This window comes from Babylonia areolata, chromosome 1 (assembly GCF_041734735.1).
Source record: "Babylonia areolata isolate BAREFJ2019XMU chromosome 1, ASM4173473v1, whole genome shotgun sequence".
Lineage (NCBI taxonomy): Eukaryota > Metazoa > Mollusca > Gastropoda > Neogastropoda > Buccinidae > Babylonia > Babylonia areolata.
The window spans coordinates 47,979,345-48,000,814 of record NC_134876.1 but is presented as its reverse complement, the minus strand read 5'-3'; the positions used below and the strand labels follow the sequence as shown (position 1 = coordinate 48,000,814).

The window sequence follows — 21,470 nt, the reverse complement described above, 5'->3', positions numbered from 1 at the left end:
ACTGTATTATCATGGTTATTGCCCTTGGACCATCAAACTCGTGGGTGTGGCGGTGAACAGTGATTGTCAGCATTGAGTTTTATCACCGTTGGGTTTGTGTAACTGTAAGTGTGAAAAATGTTAAGAGGTTTATTTATGTTTATGGGTGAGAGGAATGAAACACCCAGACTTACATCAAACTCTTTCAGATCTGTCCTGGTCCAAAGATCCACCCACCCTGACTCCATCTCATAGTTTTAAGCCCCCAAGATTTGCATGCATAACTGCAGTTGCTCTCTCTCTCTCTCTCTCTCTCTCTCTCTCTCTCTCCCCCCCCTCCTCACTTCTCCCCTCCATCACCAAACTCTAACCATTGTACTTATGAATGAATGCACTTTGTGTGCACATATGTGTTATTATTAGTTGGGTGTTTTTTTTTACTCTTCTAATGTAATGTCATCGACCTGTATAGACACTGACCTGTATACATATGGTTACTTGTGTTACACACACACACACACACACACACACACACACACACACACACACACACACACACATATTATCAACCAAACCAAAGAGAGAGAGATGGCTTTGAGAATGTACCTTCATGGGTAGAGAAAAATGTCTCTGCAGAGTGACATACTGTCTATGCATGATCATTTTAAACTTATTTATTAATTCATTGTGAGAATATTGCATATGTGTGCATTTTCAAAAAGCAAAATCAGTATGTCTAAAATGTGAATATGCCAAATACTGAAATAGGCTTTATAATTCTAAACTGCATTCGAACAAGAGTGGTGGAACAAGCAACTCAAAACAAATTATATTTTGGTGTCATATACTGTACCAGATCAAACCCCAGAGAGAGAGAGAGAGAGAGAGAGAGAGTGTGTGTGTGTGTGTGTGTTGGCATCACTCTGACAGAGTTTTGTGCTGAAGCCAAGGTTTTTTGTCATGAGGAACCGAAGAAAAAAAATCTTATTTTTAGGTTGAACATATAATCACTTCAGTATGGGTGTGCAGGTTAAAGGGATGTATTCTGGCTGAAGAATGGTGCTAAATTTAGATTTTTTTGGTCCAGATGAAACACAGATGTGGACACACAGACACTCACAGACACACGGACACACACACACACACACACACACACACACACACACACACACACACACACACACACACACCTCTGAAGGAAATTGATTCTGTCACATTTATTTCATGCTGCTTCAAAGTTTTGAAATAAATGGTCAATGTAAACCTTGAGAATATGATACACCTTTCTGGAATTGACTGGAGATATAGCCCCCTAGCTTTCATTCTCCACTGTCCAAGTTGACAGAAAGCGTTAAGCAGTACTGGCATGTAGGGTTTATCAGGGGTGAAAGTACTCTGCGTGACTGTGATTCATAAGATATCCAGTTTCTTAGTGTAAAAATACAACCTGGCGCACAAGATGAAAAACAAAACAAAAGAAATGCATTGTCTTACCTCTTCTTTCTGAGTGGTAGGGTAGGGGTCGAAGGTCGGACACATTCATTCAGTCTGGCCCTGCAGTTAATTGTTTGTCAGCAGACATGTACAAGGTAGCGTCCTGCTTACACTGAATCAGAAAGAGAACAGGCATGTTTGATCACATCCAAAGTGATTCAGCAGCAGTGAGCAGTGGTGGTCTCCTGTATTTGATGGCTTGATGGCAGCTTGACTTTAATTATTGCAAAATACTGGGAAAGACCTAAGCTGAACCCATGTGTGGCTGGGAATGGGGAAGCCAGATGAGGGGTATGAAAGTAATGCTACTGACAAGATTTGGAAGGTGGATGAGAAGGAATGAGCAAGCATGCCAGATGAGTTCATGGGTAGATTATTGAGTAGAACCCCAGTGCTGGCTTGTCCACTTCCCAATGATTTAAAGTTGTGAGTTGCCCTCAGTGGGGGATGGTAGTGCAGAAGCTAGTAATGTTAATCCTCTTCATGCTCTGTGACACATACATTTGGTGTCATATACTTTACCATGTCATTTGGTGTCATATACTTTACCATGTCAAACTCATGCAAACTAGGCCTGTCGTTTTGCCCAAATCAACAAGACTAGTTTGCATCAGTTTGACATCACCAAACAGGGAGTATAATTCAAACTCCTCTTCCTGCCACTAGGTCTCAACTTCTGCCTGTATTGTGCTGTCTTAACTGCTTTCTGTGAGATATAGCCATTCTCTTTCAATTCTTTTTGAACCATTCTGCACCACATTTCTTTTTATCTTCGTTACACTCTTTTCCCCCATCTAGTCAGTGCAGAAATGGTGACAAACCAACATTCCAGTATGTATGTCAAAATTTGAACATAATAGTCATCAGTGGTCTCCCTTCCAAAGAATGAGGAGTTTCAAAACTGCATTTTGTAGCTCTTAATAGATCTATATTGAAAGGTGGGGGAACTTTTTTCTTTCACTGGTAGATATGTATTCGTCAAACCAGCTAGTCTCATAGAACATGGAATAACAGTCGTGGTATCTTTACTCCTGAACCAGTGTATTATTTTCCAGTTGATTGAGCCAATGGAACAACTTTGCAAACAGTTGTGGACTGATTTCTTGAAAACACCAATCAGCCACCTTTTCCCTCTCCTTAATCTCCCAAAACTTCATTTGAAGTTTTGCCCACAAGAGTGACAATAAAAAGAAGACTTGGAAACCGACAAGTGGTTTTAGTTCCAGCTGTCAGCAAATACTTGATCAGGCATCTTTTCTGACCTGTGAAATTTCAAAAACAAGGACCTGTGAAACGAATGCCCTGATTTGCAGCTCAGAAGTTTTTAATAATCTGTCTTTCTTTTTAGGATTGAGAATTTCCGCGAGGTTTAGAACTGAGTTTATTCACTTCTTTGGGGGAGTTTTTGGCTGGGTAACATGGTGTGAAATATGCTTCGTTTCAGCTGGCAGATGGATTCACAGGGATATCTCGGGTTCACCACTTTGAAAAACATTATTTCATGGCACAGCACATACACCATTTATGTTCCTCAGACTTTCCAAAACTTTCCATGGAATAGGAAGTGATGGAAAATGACTTTCGACCCCCCACCCCAACCCCCGTCCCATCCATCCTGGCTTTTCCTTTCATTTCTGTGGTGTCATCAGCTGTCATCAGCAGAACTGATCTGCTCTATATAGGTTTCTGTTGAAGTACAATGAGTGTCCGCGAGGATACACACGTACCAGTGCCTCCACCCCCTGCTGTCCCCAGGCCAATCTGTGTTCTACGAGAAGTGGACCCCCCCCCCAAAAAAAAACAAACAAAACAAACAAAAACAACAAAAAAACAAACAAACAAACCCCCCCCCAAAAAAACACGGTACTCGTACCTCTCCAGTACAAGCAAACAGGATCAGTCCAATAAACCGAAGCAATGGAAAGATATTTACCCGCCCCGTTCCCGTGGCTTGCAATTTGCCTAGAAGGAGGGGTGGAGGATTGCAACCTTCCTCCGTCCTCCCACCCCACCCTTATCCCATCCCTCACCTCTACATCCCCCTTCCCCGAAGTTCATTTGATGGTGACCAAATACGTGTGGAAACTCGAGTGCCGAGATTTCGCCTCCCGCGTGGCAAGCGGACAGATATTGAATTTGTGATTTGTTCCCTTCAATCCGATGTTTGCTGCGCGGGCAATCCCGTGGTTGTATCCATTTCTGATTAGCGTTCTGCCCCCTGATTGGCTGCGTGTATTTGGCGACAAAAAACGCCGTTCGGGCTTCTCGGGTAACCTTGTAAGCCTTCGGACACAATTCCTGGTGTGGCGGGCCCTGGACGACTGTATCCGTCAACGTGTTTGTCGAATCTCTTCTCCGCTGTCTTTTCTCTGCGCGGCCGAATAGGTACCCCGCGGTGAATATGGCTTTGCACGAGCTGGGAATCAAACACTCGACATCTACGGATCGTGTGTACGTGATAAATACGTTCGAAACGGAAGAAGGCCTGGGCGATACGGTTAGATAATGGTGGAAACGCTGGTTCGGGACTTCGGAGTATTGACAGTGTTGATTGAAATGCCAGGAAGGGATTGAGCTTTCATTTTAAGGACATACGTTCGCAGAGTTTTCATTACAGAGGACGTCGATACAGTATACACATGCTGTCGCATGCACCGCGTATTTTTGACGTGTCTCTCTTGTTCTTATAATTTCGTGACAATCATTTGTATGCCTTAACGTCTTGTCTTGCGTCGTTTTTTTGTTTTTTTCCCCACAGGGCACGTATGCTTGGGCTTTAACATATTGCAGAGATTCATGGGGCAACAGGAAAGAGATGACAGGTGGGGCGGGGGAAGGTGGGGGGAGGAGGGGGGGGGGGGGGGTGCTGGGAAGAACGCAACAGTAATCGTGACTTTTATTCGAGCACGCATCGCCATTTTTCCTTCTCACCCTTTATCCCAAGTTTGACTGGAAAATTTAACTAAGCGTTTTGTCATTCGGATGAGACGATATCCCGATATCCGAGGTACGGTGTACAGCACGTACTTGGCGCACCGAAAAAGAACCCCACAAGAGAACAATCCACTCTGATAATAGGCACATAAATGTATTCATGCATGCGCTCAAGGCCTGACTAAGCGCGTTGGGTTATGCTGCTGTCAGGCATCTGCTTAGCAGATGTGGTGTTGGGTATATGGGTTTGTCTGAACGCAGGGGTGCCTTCTTGAGAAACTGAAACTGCATTTGTTCTTGATGGTTTGCTTGGAATGTTCAGCCAGTCTACTAAGACATCAGGTCATTTGCTTTCGTACAGAGGCTGAAAGGCTCTTTCAAAGACTTCGACACATTGATAATGTCAGTTGCAATCGGGTCTTTATGGCATGGGTGAATGCATCAGTTTTGTTTTTTCATACAACAAAACAGTAGAATAGATGAATAACTAAACGAAGAGAAAATACTAAAACATAACAAAAGTGAACTTTATTTGAAGAAAAAGGTGTCAGCGACTGGTGGCTGACTAACCAGCAATTTATTTGATCATGGTCACATTCATCATGGCTGAATGTGAAGAATATCTCCAGGTTTATATAGAAAAGGAGAAGATTTAGATATGTATCACTATGCATCTCTGAAAAGTTATACATACATACATACATTTTTTAAAGTGTTTAACGTGCAATATGAAAGAGAGGACATGAGTAATTTTGTGGAACAAAACACACACACACACACACACACACACACACACACACACACACACACACACAGAGAGAGAGAGAGAGAGAGAGAGAGAGAGAGAGATCTTTGTGACCGAGGTAATTGTTCAGTAAGTTTATGTGGACTCTCCTTGGGCAATATTCCGTCTTGTTCTTTCTTTGCGACATAGCAAATTCAGACTTATCTGCAGGAGAGAGAGAGAGAGAGAGAGAGTCTACAAGTAAAGTTCACTATTTTCCGCTACAACTTTTTCAATGATTCCTCCCCCCCCCCCCCTTTTTTTTTGTTGGGGGGGGGGGGGGAGGGGGGGGTTGTGTTTTTTTTTTTTTTTGAATCCTTTAGTTCTTTTACTGATTTTACGTAGTTATGATTATTTCTTTTTGGGTCAGTGAAATCAGTTGGAACAAAACACGCTGTCGCTCCGTCGTAGCATTTCAAAATGTGAATTTGCCATGCTGTAACTTGTGTAAGACCATTGTATTTGTGACTTCATTTTTTTTTTTCCAATAAACCCAGCCCCTCCCTGCCATATATATGTATGTGCAGATAGATAGATAGATGTCTGTGAAGCTGCGTACACAAATGTGTGTATTTTTGTTTTCAAATGAAAGGGGTAGAAATGTCGAAAATCTCCCCAAAACTCTTTAAAAAAAACAAAAAAACAAAACAGACTCGCTCAAAGAAGGGGCAGGGGTGTGTGGTAGGGTAGGATGGTGCAGCGTGTTAAGTTCTCCAACGAGTTGCACAGGACGGGCTGACATTTACACATTACACCATTCCGATTTTTTTTTTTTTTTTTTTTTTTTGTGGGGGTGGAATAAACTTGTTGGACAATTCCAAACTTGTCAAGACAGTTTTTTTTTCCCTTCTCAACTCTCTCTCTTTCTCCACTGGCCACCACGCACAGTCCCCTTTATATATGGGAGAGGAAATCGCACCACCGCTGAGAAGCTAGCATCCCGGGGTCCTTGTTTGATCAAGAGACGTGCGACGGAGTGTATCAGCGGCGTGTAATTTCGCCCGCGATGAGAACCAACACTGGGCGCGAAGGGCTGATACTTCGGGCAAACAGGCAGATTAGCTAAACCAACGCTGGTCCGGCGTTGGAATGTCCTCCCCCTTGCCCGATGGTTAGAGGACACTGGAGTGACAGAGGCCAAACAGGGGAGGGGGGGGGGGGGGGAGAAAAAAAGAAGAGAAAAAGAATGGAGGCATTTGGTGGCACGGAAAGCTCGTGTGACATTTTCACGGCTGTGTCTTGTGGAAAAAGCTGACAGGGCCCAAATAGGGGTGGCAAATTCTTGCCTCTCACTCTTGTCTCAAGCTCGCGGTCTTTGCTTGTCGTGATGCGGGACGGGCGAAAGCTTAGTTAAGTAAGGGGAGGGGGAAGATCGGCTGGCCACTAGACTGTTCAGCCACAAGACATGGGTGGAGGTTCAGACAGGATATTCCGCAGGGCAGCCCACAAAAAAAATCACGCCACAGTTCAGGAGAATCTGTTAAACGCCAGAAACCTTAGTTGCCGCCATCTTCCTGTTTCCCGGCCAACCCCACCCCCACCCCCACCCCCTGTCCTCCGCCCCCCCTGTCCTCCGCCCCCCTCCCCAACCTAACCACTAACTAAAGGTGAAACTGCGTCATACATTTTCACATTACACTCGAACTCACACAGGACCACCCCCACCAAGGGACATGCGGTAACTTCACAATATCCACATGTAGAACTGCCATGGTATCACGTGACGTGATTTTGCAGAGCCGTTCCAAAACCATTATGATTTTGCTCGGCAGCACACTGAATAAATATGCGTCTAAGCCCTGACCTTTAAAAGAAAAGTAGCGAATAATGCACAGAATGCTATGTCAGCAAATGCTTCACGAGGAATTAAAAAAAAAAATCTTATACCAGTTTTGTTGTTTTTTTATGGGAGTGGCAGAAAGTCTGAACTCAGCAGTTGCTGGCACTGCTAACTGTCAAGAGTGAAATGGAAGCCAGCTCTTCATTCCTAAGTAATATCATATAATATACAGTGAAAGTTTTCATCAAAGCTCTCATCACAGATGACACAATTTGAAAACGTTTAGTGACGGGCGCAATAGCCGAATGGTTAAAGCGTTGGACTTTCAATCTGAGGGTCCCGGGTTCGAATCTCGGTGACGGCGCCTGGTGGGTAAAGGGTGGAGATTTTTCCGATCTCCCAGGTCAACGTATGTGCAGACCTGCTAGTGCCTGAACCCCCTTCGTGTGTATACGCAAGCAAAAGATCAAATACGCACGTTAAAGATCCTGTAATCCATGTCAGCGTTCGGTGGGTTATGGAAACAAGTACATACCCAGCATGCACACCTCCGAAAGCGGAGTATGGCTGCCAACATGGCGGGGTAAAAACGGTCATACACGTAAAAGCCCACTCGTGTATATACGAGTGAACGTAGGAGTTGCAGCCCACGAACAAAGAAGAAGAAGAAAACGTTTAGCAGGTTGAGCGCACACTCGAGTGTACACTCTTTTGTTGCATATGTCTGTCTGTCTGTCTGTCTCTCTCTCTCTCTCGCTCACACGCGCGCGTGCGAAATGAAAGTGCGTTGCTATGTGGGTGTTGTTTATATACATTGTATATTGGGTGTTGGCCATAGGTGTAACCGTGCGTGATGATTGAGGTGAGTCTGGAATGGGGTCACGGCTTCAGTGTGTTTGGGGCTGTGGTGCAGATAGCTGTCAGTGCCTCGCAGCGCTTCGTTCCGGGACCCAGAAACATTCTTTGTGGAATATTCAGTCACACACACACACACACACACACACACACACACACACAGAGCAAAACATTAGAATAACATGTGTAACATTCCACAAAAAAAAAAAAATTAAAAATCGGAAAAATACTGTGATAAAACAAAAGACGACCACTTAATCTACAAAGCTGAGAAAAATGATTTTTAGAATGTGGGTTTTGAAACAAAAGTCACTTCGATGAAATGTATCAACGTTTCTGCCCAAGGTCCTTCTTCGGGAGCTGTCTTTCTGAAAGAACGAACAGACTGAAATATTTATCCTTCCGATTGTGTTGTTTTCATTCAAACTCCGTTATGAATCATTAACTCTTATCAGTTCCAGACTTACCTCGGTCAGTTGTCTTATACAGTAGCACAGATGACTAATCTCTAATAGATAACATCCTGCCTTTTTCATGTGCACACTCATTAAACACTTTAGATAGTATCCGGGTAATGACTCGTATTGAATTTAATACTTTTGTGGTGTTTTTTTATTTTTTTTTTTTTTAGTTAATCATTTTTTGTTTGTTTTTGTTTTGTTATTTTGTTTTTTTGTTTTTTAAAAGCTTCTGTGTGAAATTCGGTCTGCTCTCCCCGGGGAAAGCGCGGCGCTTCTGAATTGCAACGGTTTCTTAATATCATTTACCGTGGGAGGGGAGAGTGGGGGTCTCAATTCTTCTTCTTCTTCTGCATTATTGTAAAGTCTTTCTTCAATGAAACATCACTGAATTATAACGGTTTCTTCGCTCAATGTGGGGTATGTTCAGTCACTGCCATTACAGGGGACGCAACTCGAGTCAGATCAGGCGTACCACATGTCTCTCGCACTTTCAAAGGATAATTCAAGTGGCCCCAGTCGCTATGGTTGGAAGGTTCGCATCCTCCTCCACAATCCCCGACCACCCCACTATTTAAAAGGAAAAAAAAAAATTATTAGAAGTAGTACTAGTAATAGGAGTGGTGTTGTTGTTTCTTCTCGTCCACTGTCTTGTTCTGTTTATCATTCATTGACAATACAAGACGTTTGTTTCTGGAAACCCCGTGGAGGTACATGAAAATGTTACATATTTCATATAACAAATACAGAATGTGAAACACATTTGGTATCGTGCTTCACAGTCAATGTATTATGGTGACTATCCGAACTGATCGGTTAAGAGATGCATTTGGAGGAATATATATATATTTTTTTAATACAAAAAAAAAAAAAAAAAAAAAGAGGAAAAAAAACCCCGGAATAGCAACATGCATAATATCCAGCATTGTTCAAATCATACGTGCCGGAACCGAATGGCCGTTTATCCCAAACACGAACAAGACGACTTCACAAAGAATTCGCGCTTTGTCGACGTTTCCTATAAAAAAAAAAAAAACCCGTTCTCCTCTTCAAGGAGTCTCATTGATTGATTTATATATGATGTTATATATAAAGTTATTCTGATTATTATTATTATTATTATTATTATTATTATTATTATTCTGATCATTCCCTGTTTCCCCCTTGCAGACAGTCACTGCTGGGAGCCCCCGGCGGCCCGTACAGCGGGGCAGTGGGAGGGGGGGACCCCTGGGGGGCGGAGCCCGACGAGTTCCAGGGCGTGTCCAGTTCGGACCTGCAGCGTCAGCAGCAAGAGGTGCTGCAAGGTAAGCGTCTGTGGATTTAGTGCTCGTGTTTTACATCAAACATATGTATTATGTCGTCTGTGTACCTGTCACTTGTGTGTGTGTGTGTGTGTGTGTGTGTGTGTGTGTGTGTGTGTGTTTTAAACTCATCAGTGTATTTTCTTTCGTTATTTTATTTGATTTTAAGCTACTGTTTTAGTTTAACAGTTTTAGTTTAACACTAACCTGTTTTAGTTTAACACTAACCTGGGTGAAGCTCTTAAGATCCTGACCAGCGCATTGGGTTATTCGAAGGTCTGCTTACCTGGGTAGAGCTGCACTTTGCGGTGCTCATCATTCGTTTCGTGTGTCATTCAGTCAGGACTCAGTCTTGCGCACGCACACATGTATATTAGTTTTGTCTATGTATGGGTGGGTGTTTGTGTGGGTTGGCGGGTTGATAGGGGGGTGGGGTGGAGTGACTGAGGCCAGAGGGTCAGAGATGGGTTTAGATGGAGGTGGTGTGTGTGTGTGATATATATATATATATATATATATATATATATATATATATATAGAGAGAGAGAGAGAGAGAGAGAGAGAGAGTTTTAAGTCTTTTGACTAATATTGGACAGAAGAAAAAAAGAGGTGGGGTTGCGTAGAGAGCTGAGGTGTTGTGGGTGACGGGTATGGCTTTATGTGGGATTGTGTGTGGGGTGAGTGGGACGTGGGTTGAAAATGGATTAAGAGTGCGTGCGTGTGTGTGTGTGTGTGTGTGTGTGTGTGTGTGTGTGTGTGCGAGGAAGAGAGAGAGAGAGAGGTTAACGTTCACAGAAGTGGCAGATAAGTTGGCAAACAATAATCCATATCCGACAGTGTCAGCCGCAGAAATAGCTATTCAGTATATTTAGAAGTACCCGTCGTCGTCGTTTGCGGGAGGTATAGGCAGTGACAAGCGAGCAGCCCCCTGTACAATACAGTACAACAATACAGCACAGCACAGTACAGTACAGTACAGTACAGCACATCACAACACTGCACAGTACAGTACAGTACAATACAGGGCGATAGCCCCTGGAGGTCAGAGTCCCCAAGCTCCCAGAATCCAATCTGTTCGTAATTGACCAAAGCGTCAGCCACATGAAAGCTCCTCAGACAATCGCTCACAGCGCTCTATGACTGGTCTAGTCGGCATCCAACCCCCACCCCCACCCCCTATCCCCAACCCTCCTTGCTCTCTCTTTTTTCTCTCCATTTCTCTTTGATTCCTTCAGAAGCCGCGGCAATATTAGCTGGCAGACCGAATGGGCAGTCAGCAATGGCCACTTAGAGACAATAACCCCCACCTCAAACAGCGGTTAGAAGTCCTGGAATTGAGTTGGCAGCTCCTGAGCCTTAATTAGATTTCTCAGAGAGAGCTGGGTGGGTGTGGGTGGAGGTGGATTGGGGGGAAGGAAGGAAGTGTGGTGTGGGAGCTTGCTCGGAGGGGCCGAGGCCGTGTAAATGGGAAGGTGTGGGTGACCAGAGGTCATCGCTGGGGGGTCCTCGGGTCCTTAAGCACGGGGTTAGGGGGATCTGGATGAGGGAGTAATTGGCTGCTTTGTGACGGCTCTTGTCTGGCGGGCATTGCACGTGGACCGTGTTGGCATGGGCGTGGGGTGAGGGGTTTGGAGGGGGGCGGGTTGCTTGGTTATTGGGGCCAGGGGAACGGCACATGGCTTTAGCTGTCGTCATCTGTATAGGTGTGGGTCGGGGGTAGGGGGGTGTCTTTGCTGACTGCGTGGAATTAGAAATACTCTTTGTCACCTCCAGAGAGGAGGATGACTGCTGACTACGTGGAATTGGAAATCCTGAATCAGAAGCAATTAGCTGTGTCTGGTGTGACTGACAGCAGTGTAAAAACATGTCTTGGGCATTGACGGTTTCGGGGAATATAATGTTTATTTATTTATATACTGCAGTCGCTCTGCGCTCTGTTCAGCGATTCCTGATTGGACGACGATGACAGTGGCCACCAGTCGGAGAAAGCTTGGAAACTGAGGTCTTTCCAGCATGGGGGCCCCTCCTGCTGCCTCCCACTTTCCGCTACCAATCTCACCTTTTTTTTTTTTTTTTTTTTAGTCTCCATTCTCTCTCTCTCTCTCTCTTAGCGCTTTGGTGCTTTTATGCCGCATTTTCACCAGGAGGCCAGATATCCTTTTGTGGGGGAAAGAAAATTATTTCTTGTCGTGGAGAAGGAAAGATTACGATGTGGGAGTCTTTTGTGCAAGCGCATGCCAGTATTTTACATCAGAGAATGAAAACAATGCAGAGTTGAGATTAACGACCTGGTCGTTTTTTTTTTCAGAGTGTTAGTCTTGTGCTTTCAAACCAGCTGACGTGTTTTTGTTGTTGTTGTTGTTGTTTTGTTGGGTTTTTTTTTTTTTTTTTTTTTAATAAAGCCAAGTTAACAAGCAAAGGCCCTCTCTGTCTCAGCTAGGGTAGATGGGGAGCTATGCCCAGAGTGGAATAAAAGACGGAAGATGAAGGTGACAGTAGGGACAAGTGGAGAGGTGGTTTAGTGCGCCCTACGTTTTTTTTTTATTTTAATTTTCCCTTTTCCCCAACATTTTTTTTTTTTTTAATTCAGCCAAAGGTTTACAGACACAGAATTTATATATTTAGTGCATTAGAGCGCCCTGCTTAGTACTAGGAAGCAAGCGTCTCCGGGTCCCATACACGTTGATTATACTTCCTCCTCCACCCCCATTCCCAGGCCTCCCTCCACTAGATCTTGAGTGGTGGTCTTGGTGCTACTCTTTCGTATAAGACGATGAACCAAGATCACGGGTGCAGCATGCACTCAGTGCACGTATTAAAAAAAACAACAACAACCAAAAGAACCCACGGCAATAAAAGGATTTCCCTTGGCAAAGTTCTGTAGAAAAATCCATTGTGACAGTAAATAGATACGCTTTCCGACAGAAACACAAGTCTTCTCGTTACATAACAGACACCCGTCACTGTTTGGATTGGCAGGGCACCCGAGAGATTTCCTGGCTTTTATTGCCGTGATCGACACCCCCCCCCCCCTCTTCCTCCAGCACACCACATTCACACAGTGCACACACACACACACACACATGAACACAGACACGTACACACACAAATGCGCACATATACACGCACGCACGCACAAACACACACTCATACACACACAAACATGCGTGCGCGCGCACGCGCACACACACACACACACACACACACACACACACACACACACACACACACACACACACACTGACTCATACACATACACCCACCCCCCACAACCCATCTCTCCCTACCCACACACTGAAATTTGTATCTTGCTAGGTCAAGATGTTTGATAATCTTTTTTTTTTCTCTAAATCCATGTGTCTTAGACCAATAGTAGACAAGACCTAACAAGTGCACGTGGTGTTTTGTGTCTGCAGCCCAGGATCAGGGGTTGGAGGAACTCTCCAAGGTGATAGGACGCCAGAAACAGATGGCAATTGACATTGGCAACGAAGTGGATCTACAGAATGGTTTGTAGACCTGTGTGTGTGTGTGTGTGTTTATGTGTATGTGTGTGTTTGTGTGTGTGCATATGTGTGAGCACAGTATTGTTTTCCATTAAAAATGGAAAATTGTTTTCCTTTTTGTTTAAGTCTGTGTGAATGTGTGTGTGTGTGTGTGTGGGTGGGTGCGTGCGTGCGTGCGTGTGCGTGCGCACACCACCGTGTGTATCTGGTTGTGTGTGTACGTGCTTAAGTGCGCGCACTCACATACGCACACGTATGTGTGTGTCTGTGTGTTGGTGGTGGCGGGTTAGTGGAGGAGAGGCGTGCAATGATGACCCTAATAAGGTCAGAGCTCGGTCTACACCCCGAATACACCCAGTACACCCTCCAGAAACAACAGTTGGCTCAAACTGTGCCATCTTCTCACCCAGTCCACCCAGTCTGTCTGTCCGTCCATCTCTTTCTCGCTCGCTCTCTCTCTGTGACCTCTATCTCTCCGTTCACACCCCAACACACCGAAAACACTCCAAAACAACAGTCAAACCATACCATTTTCTCACTCCTCCCACACCCTTTTTTTCTCCCCCCCCACACACACCCTCACAACCCCGCCTCTCTCTCTCTCTTTCTCTCTCTCTCATTGTATTCCTGCCCCTATCTCTCACCCACACTCTTCCCATCTTTGTGTGTATCTCTCCCCCACCTCTCTCTCTCATATATATCTCCTATCTCTAGCTCTCTTTCCCTCCCTCCCACTCTCTCTCTCTCTGTGTGCACCAAAGCAACACAGCCAGCCAGATCACCAACCTGGATGGCATTAAAAGCAAGCTGCTTCACGCCCGTAGTAAAGCCCCCGAAGCCGACGCCACCATCACCGGAAGCTCACCTGCGGAAAAAGGCGAGCAGAGTAATCGCCCCTAATGAGCATAGCACGCGCAGACGCCCAGTCACGAGTGTACGTTCGCGCACGCGCTTGAAGGGGGTGGCAGTGACCGGGCTTTAGGTTAAAGGCTTGCAGCTGTGTTACAACATGCGAGCTATCTTTTCTTTTCTTTATCATCACCCCCCAGCCCCAACTCCTCCACCCACCCCACAAGCCTTCCTTTACTCGAGGATCAAGTCAGTCTGTCTGCACGCTGTTGCGTAGAGAATGATCGACAGTCCTCAGAAGTTTATTGGACCCAGATTTAAACCAGTGAAATCAGGGATTTGAGGGGTCGTTATGGACGTTGTGAATGTGCAAGGATGAAGATGGGTTTTGATAGTAGGAGTACTTACCATCATTATCGTAAACAACAGCAACAATAGCAGTTGTAGTAGTAGGATGTTAGCCCTTCAGAGGTGTCCTTCCTTATTTATCCTTCGAATATCTTTAATAATGATGATGATAGTAATATACTACTAGACTACTTCTACTACTGCCACTACTACTACTATTACTAATACTACTATATTATTATTATCATTATAACTATTACTATTATTATATTATTATTATAATTATCATTATTATTATTATACAGTCAAAATCCAACAGTGGGAATGGTTACTGAACACGAAAAACCTTAGAACCTGATGAAAAATGGAGGTTAAAACATTAACGATGAAAGCAGTAGCAGCAATGACAAACCAGCTGTAAAAAGTCGCCTCAGTAAACTACAATAAAATGATAACCAGACCAGCGAAAAACAAGACTGACAGCATCATTAAAAACAACGACGACAACAACAACAAGACGGAATAGGACAACGAAACAAAACAAAACACTAACAACAACAAAAAAGGCAAGATGTGACAATAAAATATCTGAAAGAAAAAAGGGTATTAGCATTTTCAAAAGAAATATACTTCTTCAGTTGTAGTAGCCCCCTAATCGTCTTTGCACTCAATACTACGTCCTTCTCTTTTGTGATATCAGAAAGGAAAGTTCACTGACTTTTATGTTCTCACGTGTGCCATGTCAAACACATTTTGAGTTTTGTTTTCTCCTCCTCCTCCTCCTCCTTCTTGTTATCTTTATCAACATTATCTTTTTTTTTATTAAGTTTATCAATTATCATTATTGTTATTGTTTATAACATTTTTATCAGGGTGCTTATTTGCGGTTAGGGGGTGGGGGTATTTTTGGTTGCCAAATGGGAGAGGTGATTAAAAAGTGATCATACAAAAGCGCCGCATGAGGCGAGTGATAAAAGCATCATCTACAAAACGACCCTTAGTGTAAACGGCAAGCACAAACGAGCAACAGCTGAGATTCGGATGTGAGGAGGAGAAGGAGGAAGAGAAAGAGAAGAAGACAGTTGATGGAGTTTTGCGATTTGTTTTGTTGTACAACAGCGAATTTTGTTGTTTTTATTTTTTTCATGACTGTTTGGAATGCAATGATGCAGAGAGAGAGAGAGAATACAACATCCACACAACACCGCATTTTATCTTCGTGTGTGGGGGGTAGGGGTCGGAGGTGTGAAAGAGAGAGAGAGAGAGAGCACTATATTGATATTATGTTCAAGCAGCCGTGCGCTAGTGTAAACGGTGTGTGAGTGCGAGTGCGCTGTGTGTTACACCATTCTATTTTCATTTAACGTTTTCCCCCAAACGGAATAAGAACCGATGCATGTGGGATTTTTTTTTCCTTTTTTTTTTTTTTAACATTCAAACATTGAAATTGCCTGTTCCCCTAACCACCTCACCCTCCATCCGTGCCCGGTAAAGTAAAAGCAATTAATTTGCATCACAGCTTTCAGTTGTCATGATTTTTTTTTTTTTTTTTTTTTTTTTTTTTTTTTGCAGAGCTGATTGATGACATCACTGATCACGTGGACAATGTGGGCAACCGGATACAGCGTGAGACCCGTCACATCAGCATCGTTGACCGAAAGTCCAACACCTGCGGTCAGTTCTTTTTTCTTTCCTTGTTTTTCTTTTTCTTCTTTTTTAAGCTTCTGGCGCCCATGTCAAGGATTAAACGGCAGTCGAGCCGAGTCAGTCAAGGCAGATGAATCGAAGAACATCAAACACATTCAAACTAAAATCAGTCACGCTCTCTCGAAGACTACCTTATTTGGGGAAAAAAAACAACAAACAAAAAAACAAAAAAAAAAACCCAAAAACAAAACAAACAAGAAAACGAACACGAAGAATTATTGATGTGAAGAAAAAATACGAATAGCTTCCACACTTTTATGAGTTATGTACATGTACAGTACACCCAAGCCAACACTTGAAGTTATGTGGAACTAAAAGTAACAAAACGTTGAAAGTGGCATTCTGTCAATAAAAGTTAGAAGTGCTGTTATTTATTTATTTATAACTTATGTTCCTATAAAGAAAAATAGTGGAGTTTTTTTGGGGTTTTTTTGAGTGTGATACTGAAGATCTTTTGCTAACGTTATAGACTGTGGCAAGTGTGTTTTAAAGACTTGACTATGGGCGATTTTACCGAACAGTATATGTTTTTCTCCAAACATTGTACTCCAATTTTTTTCATGACAGACATACACATATACATTAACAATGATGATACATAGAAAAAAAAAAAGAGTGGAAAGAAGAAAACTTTACAGAACAATAAATCATTTGTTCAAATCAACTGTTGACAGGTTACTACATTGTCATCATTTTGCTCTTCGTTGCCATCATCGTCATTGTGGCCGTTCCGTACCATGGGAAACCGTGATGGGGAGACAGCCAAGGTGAGTTGTGTGTTTCAGTTTGAAGGTGTCCAAGCATGTGAACTGATCCATATATGCTACACTACATCTGCTGTGTAAAACAAAGAAGGAAAGAAAAATGCAGCTCATATTTGCATAAACCTAACCTGCTGGTCATGCCTTGTGAACTGTGCCAGATTTAACAGCTCTCTTTTGCTCGGCATTAGTTGTTTCTTGACTTTAAAAAAAAAAGTCTACATATGCACACAAACGTGATATTGCATGGGGGAAAAAAACAGAAACAATTTCCAACAAAACTAAACTGATATTGAGTATGCACAAGTTTCAGTTTCAAGGAGGCGTCAAAGCGTGAACACTGGTCCATACACTGATCTGTACATGCGCCTTTTGAGCAAAAATGAAGCAGATGCCTGACCTACACATAGACCCAACACACTATATATATATATAGAGAGAGAGAGAGAGGTAGTGTGATGCATGTGACTGTGTGTGTGCATGTGAACGTCCGTGTGTGTGTGTGTTCACAAACAAAGATTTGTTACACAGCTCTGCATGATTCTGATTTTAAACTGTGTAGATCTGTCACTGAATGTTTTCTGGAGAAAAGAAGGTAGAGGTCTGTGACTGAAAGACACTGTTGCATTTCATGACTGTATTGTATATTCATCATGTGTGTATGTGGACCTGTGTGTGTGTGTGTGTGTGTGTGTGTGTGTGTGTTCCAGGATCCAGGACCAACAACAAAGAAGGCAGTCTTGTTGCGGCAGATCAGTGTATACGGTGCCAACGTTATCAATCTTTATTTATTTATTTTTTTTACTTGCAATGGTTCTACAATTTTCCCACGTTTGCTTTGGTAGTTTTTATTTTATTTTATTTTATTTTTTTATTATAAATTTGAGGTCTGTCTGTTATTTAAATGAATTAAAGAATTGAATATTGTCATGGCTGTGTCCTTGCATGGGACTATGTGAAGTGCATTCTTTCATGCATCCTTACATACATTATCGTTGATATGTATTGTCATGTTAGCAGGTGAGTGTGTATGTGTGGGTGTGGGTGTGCGCACACTTATGTCTATGTGTGTATGTGTGGTAGAAAGCAGATTTTGTGCGTTTTATTTTATTCTTCTGTTTTTGCAATTATTTTGAATAATGTGCTTAATATTGATCATGTATTGATTTTATATTCCTGCAATTCTGTAACATGTATTGTCTTTTGTGCACACTTGTGTGTGTTCGTGTGATATCGTATATGTGTGTTTCAGTTTCTGTGTGTGTAAAGAAAAAAAAAATGTGTATTTGAATTTGAACATCAACGTGAATGTGGAGCAAATTATGAATATAAACTTTTTGATCATACAACTTTAATGGGACAGCATTTATGCGGTTTTATGCTGTATATGTGTGTTGTCCATGTATGTGAGTATGTGCATGTGTGTGTGTGTGTGCACGAAAGAGAGGAGGAGGTAGTGGGGTGCTCTGCCTGTTTAACTAAGATCTTCGGTTTCATTGCCTTCTTTTTGCTCAGTTTGGCTGTGGCAGCCCTGTTTTCTTTCGACTGCCTGCCCAGGTTTGAAGGGCAGGATGGATAGCACGTGCAATTGTCTTGATCACTGGGAAGTGGAGCAGAAACAGGGCCTTGAATCAGTGGTGTCATCCCAGTTCGCATTTTTTCTGAATCGCCTATTCCCAGTCTGCATATTTTCACCTATTCAACTGTAACTGAATTGGGTGTTCCCTATTCGTCTGTTCTCAGTTCGCTTGTGTATTCAGTTTGTGTGTGTGTGTGTGTGTGTGTTTAAAAAAACCCCAACAAACAAACAAAAATTACCTTCCTCATTGTGTGCGTGTGCATGTGTGTGTGTTAGAGACAGACAGACAGACAGACAGAGAGAGAATAGGCGAAAAGGGAATGGCGCATTGGCAGAAGGGGACAAAGCGTCGAACTCTGATGAGGCCACTGATCAAAGGGAAAGCGACACGGGAAAAGGCGAATCGGACCTGTTCCGAATCATTGTATCTGTGATGCGGGGGACAATAAGAGGGCTGGTTTGTGCTTGGGAAGCTGTGAATATTGAATTGGGCATGCGGTGGTGTTTGTGTGTTTAGTACTTCTGTCTGTGTATCGCAGTGACCTTTTCATTTGTATGGAATTTGAAAGAGTCAGTTGAAATTAAATGAATCAATATGTTATTTTGAATTCATGGACGTTGATCTGCGTGTGAGTGAGAGAGGAGGTACGACTGAGCAATTGTGTTGATTTTGTCAGTTTTCATCTTTCTCGCGTGCACGCCCTTACACAAAGGCGTACGTGCACAGGCATAAAGGAGCACACACACAAACACCGCACATATACCGTTCTGCAACCCCTTTTCCTTTCCCAACACGATTTTAATTTTTATGTTACAATATAACCCTCATAACGGCCCAGTTATTTCCATTTTGCTTTTCCTCGGGTAAGCTGCCTGCGTCTTTTTCTGTACAAACCAGAATGCTTTTATTTTGGTTTAAGCTTGTTACTTACCTGGGTACTTAAAAACAATCTTCGATTGTTTACAGATGTCTCCACAATTTATACATCACAAACATAAACCAGAACCAATGCCTTAAATGTATTCACAATAATTATCTTGAATGATATTGGATTGAGTAGTTTGGTTTAAACATTTTTAATGTCAAGAAACAAGGTGCAATACAGCGTTCAATTAAGAAGACTTGAGCAACAACAAGCGTGAGCTTATATCGTGCTCGTTCATATGGTTGTTTCATATGGTCGTTCATTGAGTAGTTTCTGGTTAAACCAGCACAGTCTTAAAGCACATCCCACTTGATTCAAAGAGAATGTTAAATGTTGTTTATAAGATCAGTTTTTGCAAGGTTGGTATAGACATAGATAATGATACTATGCATTACTAATTTGGGATGTTTAAGCCAAATTTTAGCCAATATGCTTATTGTATTACCAAATAATTTTGTTATCCAGTTAATGTTTAGGACAACCAATAATGCTTTGCCTGATAAGTTCGCGCTTCAGCAGTTGACCAAGAAACAAAAGAATCTGTGATAAAATGTTCCACAAACGACATTGCTGCTGAGTTTCACTATTTGTGTGCACGTCTTTTGAAAGTGACAGACAAAAGTATTTACCAAGATATTGCAGAAACCGCCCGAACTACATTAAATTCCACTTATTGTTTTCCGAAAAGAAAAACAACAAAAGAATATTGTTAAAAGTAAAAGCACTTGTTTCTTCTACGTGCAGTTCCTTTCGTTAAAAGTTACGTCTGTTGTTAACGGACGAGAATGAATTAATTATTAATGTATATTGTCAGTGCTTATTTACCTTTTGTTTTTGTTTTCTTTTTGTTCTTTTGACGTCACTCATTGTTTGTATGGTATATGTAAAATATTTATGTATGTAATGTTTCGCTGCCCCCAAGGGGCACAAGAAATATACTTTTCGCATTGCCTTGCTTCCTTCATTCTGTCTCTCTCGCTCGCTCACGTGCTTGCTTGAAAACGTTTCATCCCGAGGACATGTTCGAGTGACTGAACAGACCGTAAGTTCATGACCACAATAACTTTACCACAAGAACACATCAGCAGCAGGAGAATTGATGACCACGTTACAGCTCTGTGCCAGGGGAGATGGCAGTGATCAATGTGTTAGGATAATTATGTTTCTGTTGAAGAAATCAATCAAGCGTGTTGGGGTTTATGTCGAAGAAATACATCCATCCATTGACATTCTAGCCCCCTCCCAACACACACTCCATCAAAAAAAAAAAAAAAAAAAAAAAAAAAGTATGCAATGTACGTACGCGCGTGCTCGTGAAAATGGGCACGTCTGATTTGAATGAGAAAGCCAGTGACCTCGAACCGCGTGAAAAGAAAGCCTTCAAGCAGGCCTACCGAAAGGCCAATGACCACCATCACTGACCCTGGGTCGATCATGTAGTCCTGGAGGCTGCAAACGCTGGCCAGGAGATGTTTTGATAATTTTTTTTTTTTTTTTTTTTTTTTTTTTACAGTAGTGGCCTTGACAGTTTCAAACTCGTGGCTATATTAAGCTGATTAGAAAAAAAATTAATAATTTTCCACATGCTTCGTAATTTATAGTAAATGAAGTGACGGATATCAGCATTCAGTTTGGGGATCATGTCATATTATTTTTCCAATTTCGATCAGTTCTTTAGTGTACCTATAAGAAGTGTGATCAGGAGCAATTCCTTTCAAAGTGTATGTGAGGGAGGGAGGGAGAGAAAGAGAGAGAGTCTAACAAAAAAATAATAAAAATCCTGATGGTGCTACAGGAGACATGCCAGGGTCAGGGTCGATAACTCTTCAACGTTGCTCTCCCTGCTTTGAAAAAAAAACCTGTTTTCTTTACGTCTGGCCAGGAAACGCGCCACTCAGACAACACTCTTCATCACCCCTCCATCGCCCCCTCCATCACCCAATTAATTGAATTTCCATCAAGCCCGCATCCGCTCCCGATTCGCAGATCGAAGTGAGACGCATTCACCAACGGATGCTGCCCTCTCAAAGCAGCGCAGACGTGGAAGACGCCAACGAAAGCTTTTCGTTCCGGGGGGAAGAGTGTTTGGTCCCAACCTTCCCCACTGAGTGCTTTATCGAGCGGTTATTTTGTGTCCAAATGCGAAACGTGCGTCCACAATCACCGTGGAAAGGACATGAAGAGTGGGGAAACAATCCCTCCCTCG

At 42.7% G+C, this 21,470-nt stretch overlaps 1 protein-coding gene across 2 annotated transcripts in view; it reads left to right on the top strand.

Moving 5' to 3' along the window:
- Window positions 1-18,555, top strand: part of LOC143292382 (syntaxin-8-like) — a 31,861-nt gene extending 13,306 nt beyond the window's left edge. For both annotated transcript variants that reach the window (XM_076602612.1, XM_076602604.1), the window contains 5 exons: window positions 9,455-9,591; window positions 13,005-13,097; window positions 15,864-15,965; window positions 16,673-16,765; window positions 17,470-18,555. In XM_076602612.1, coding sequence (XP_076458727.1) covers window positions 9,455-9,591; window positions 13,005-13,097; window positions 15,864-15,965; window positions 16,673-16,749 — 409 coding nt within the window. In that variant the 3' untranslated portion in view covers window positions 16,750-16,765; window positions 17,470-18,555. The remainder of the gene's footprint in view (window positions 1-9,454; window positions 9,592-13,004; window positions 13,098-15,863; window positions 15,966-16,672; window positions 16,766-17,469) is intronic.
- The last annotated feature ends 2,915 nt before the right edge of the window (window positions 18,556-21,470 follow it).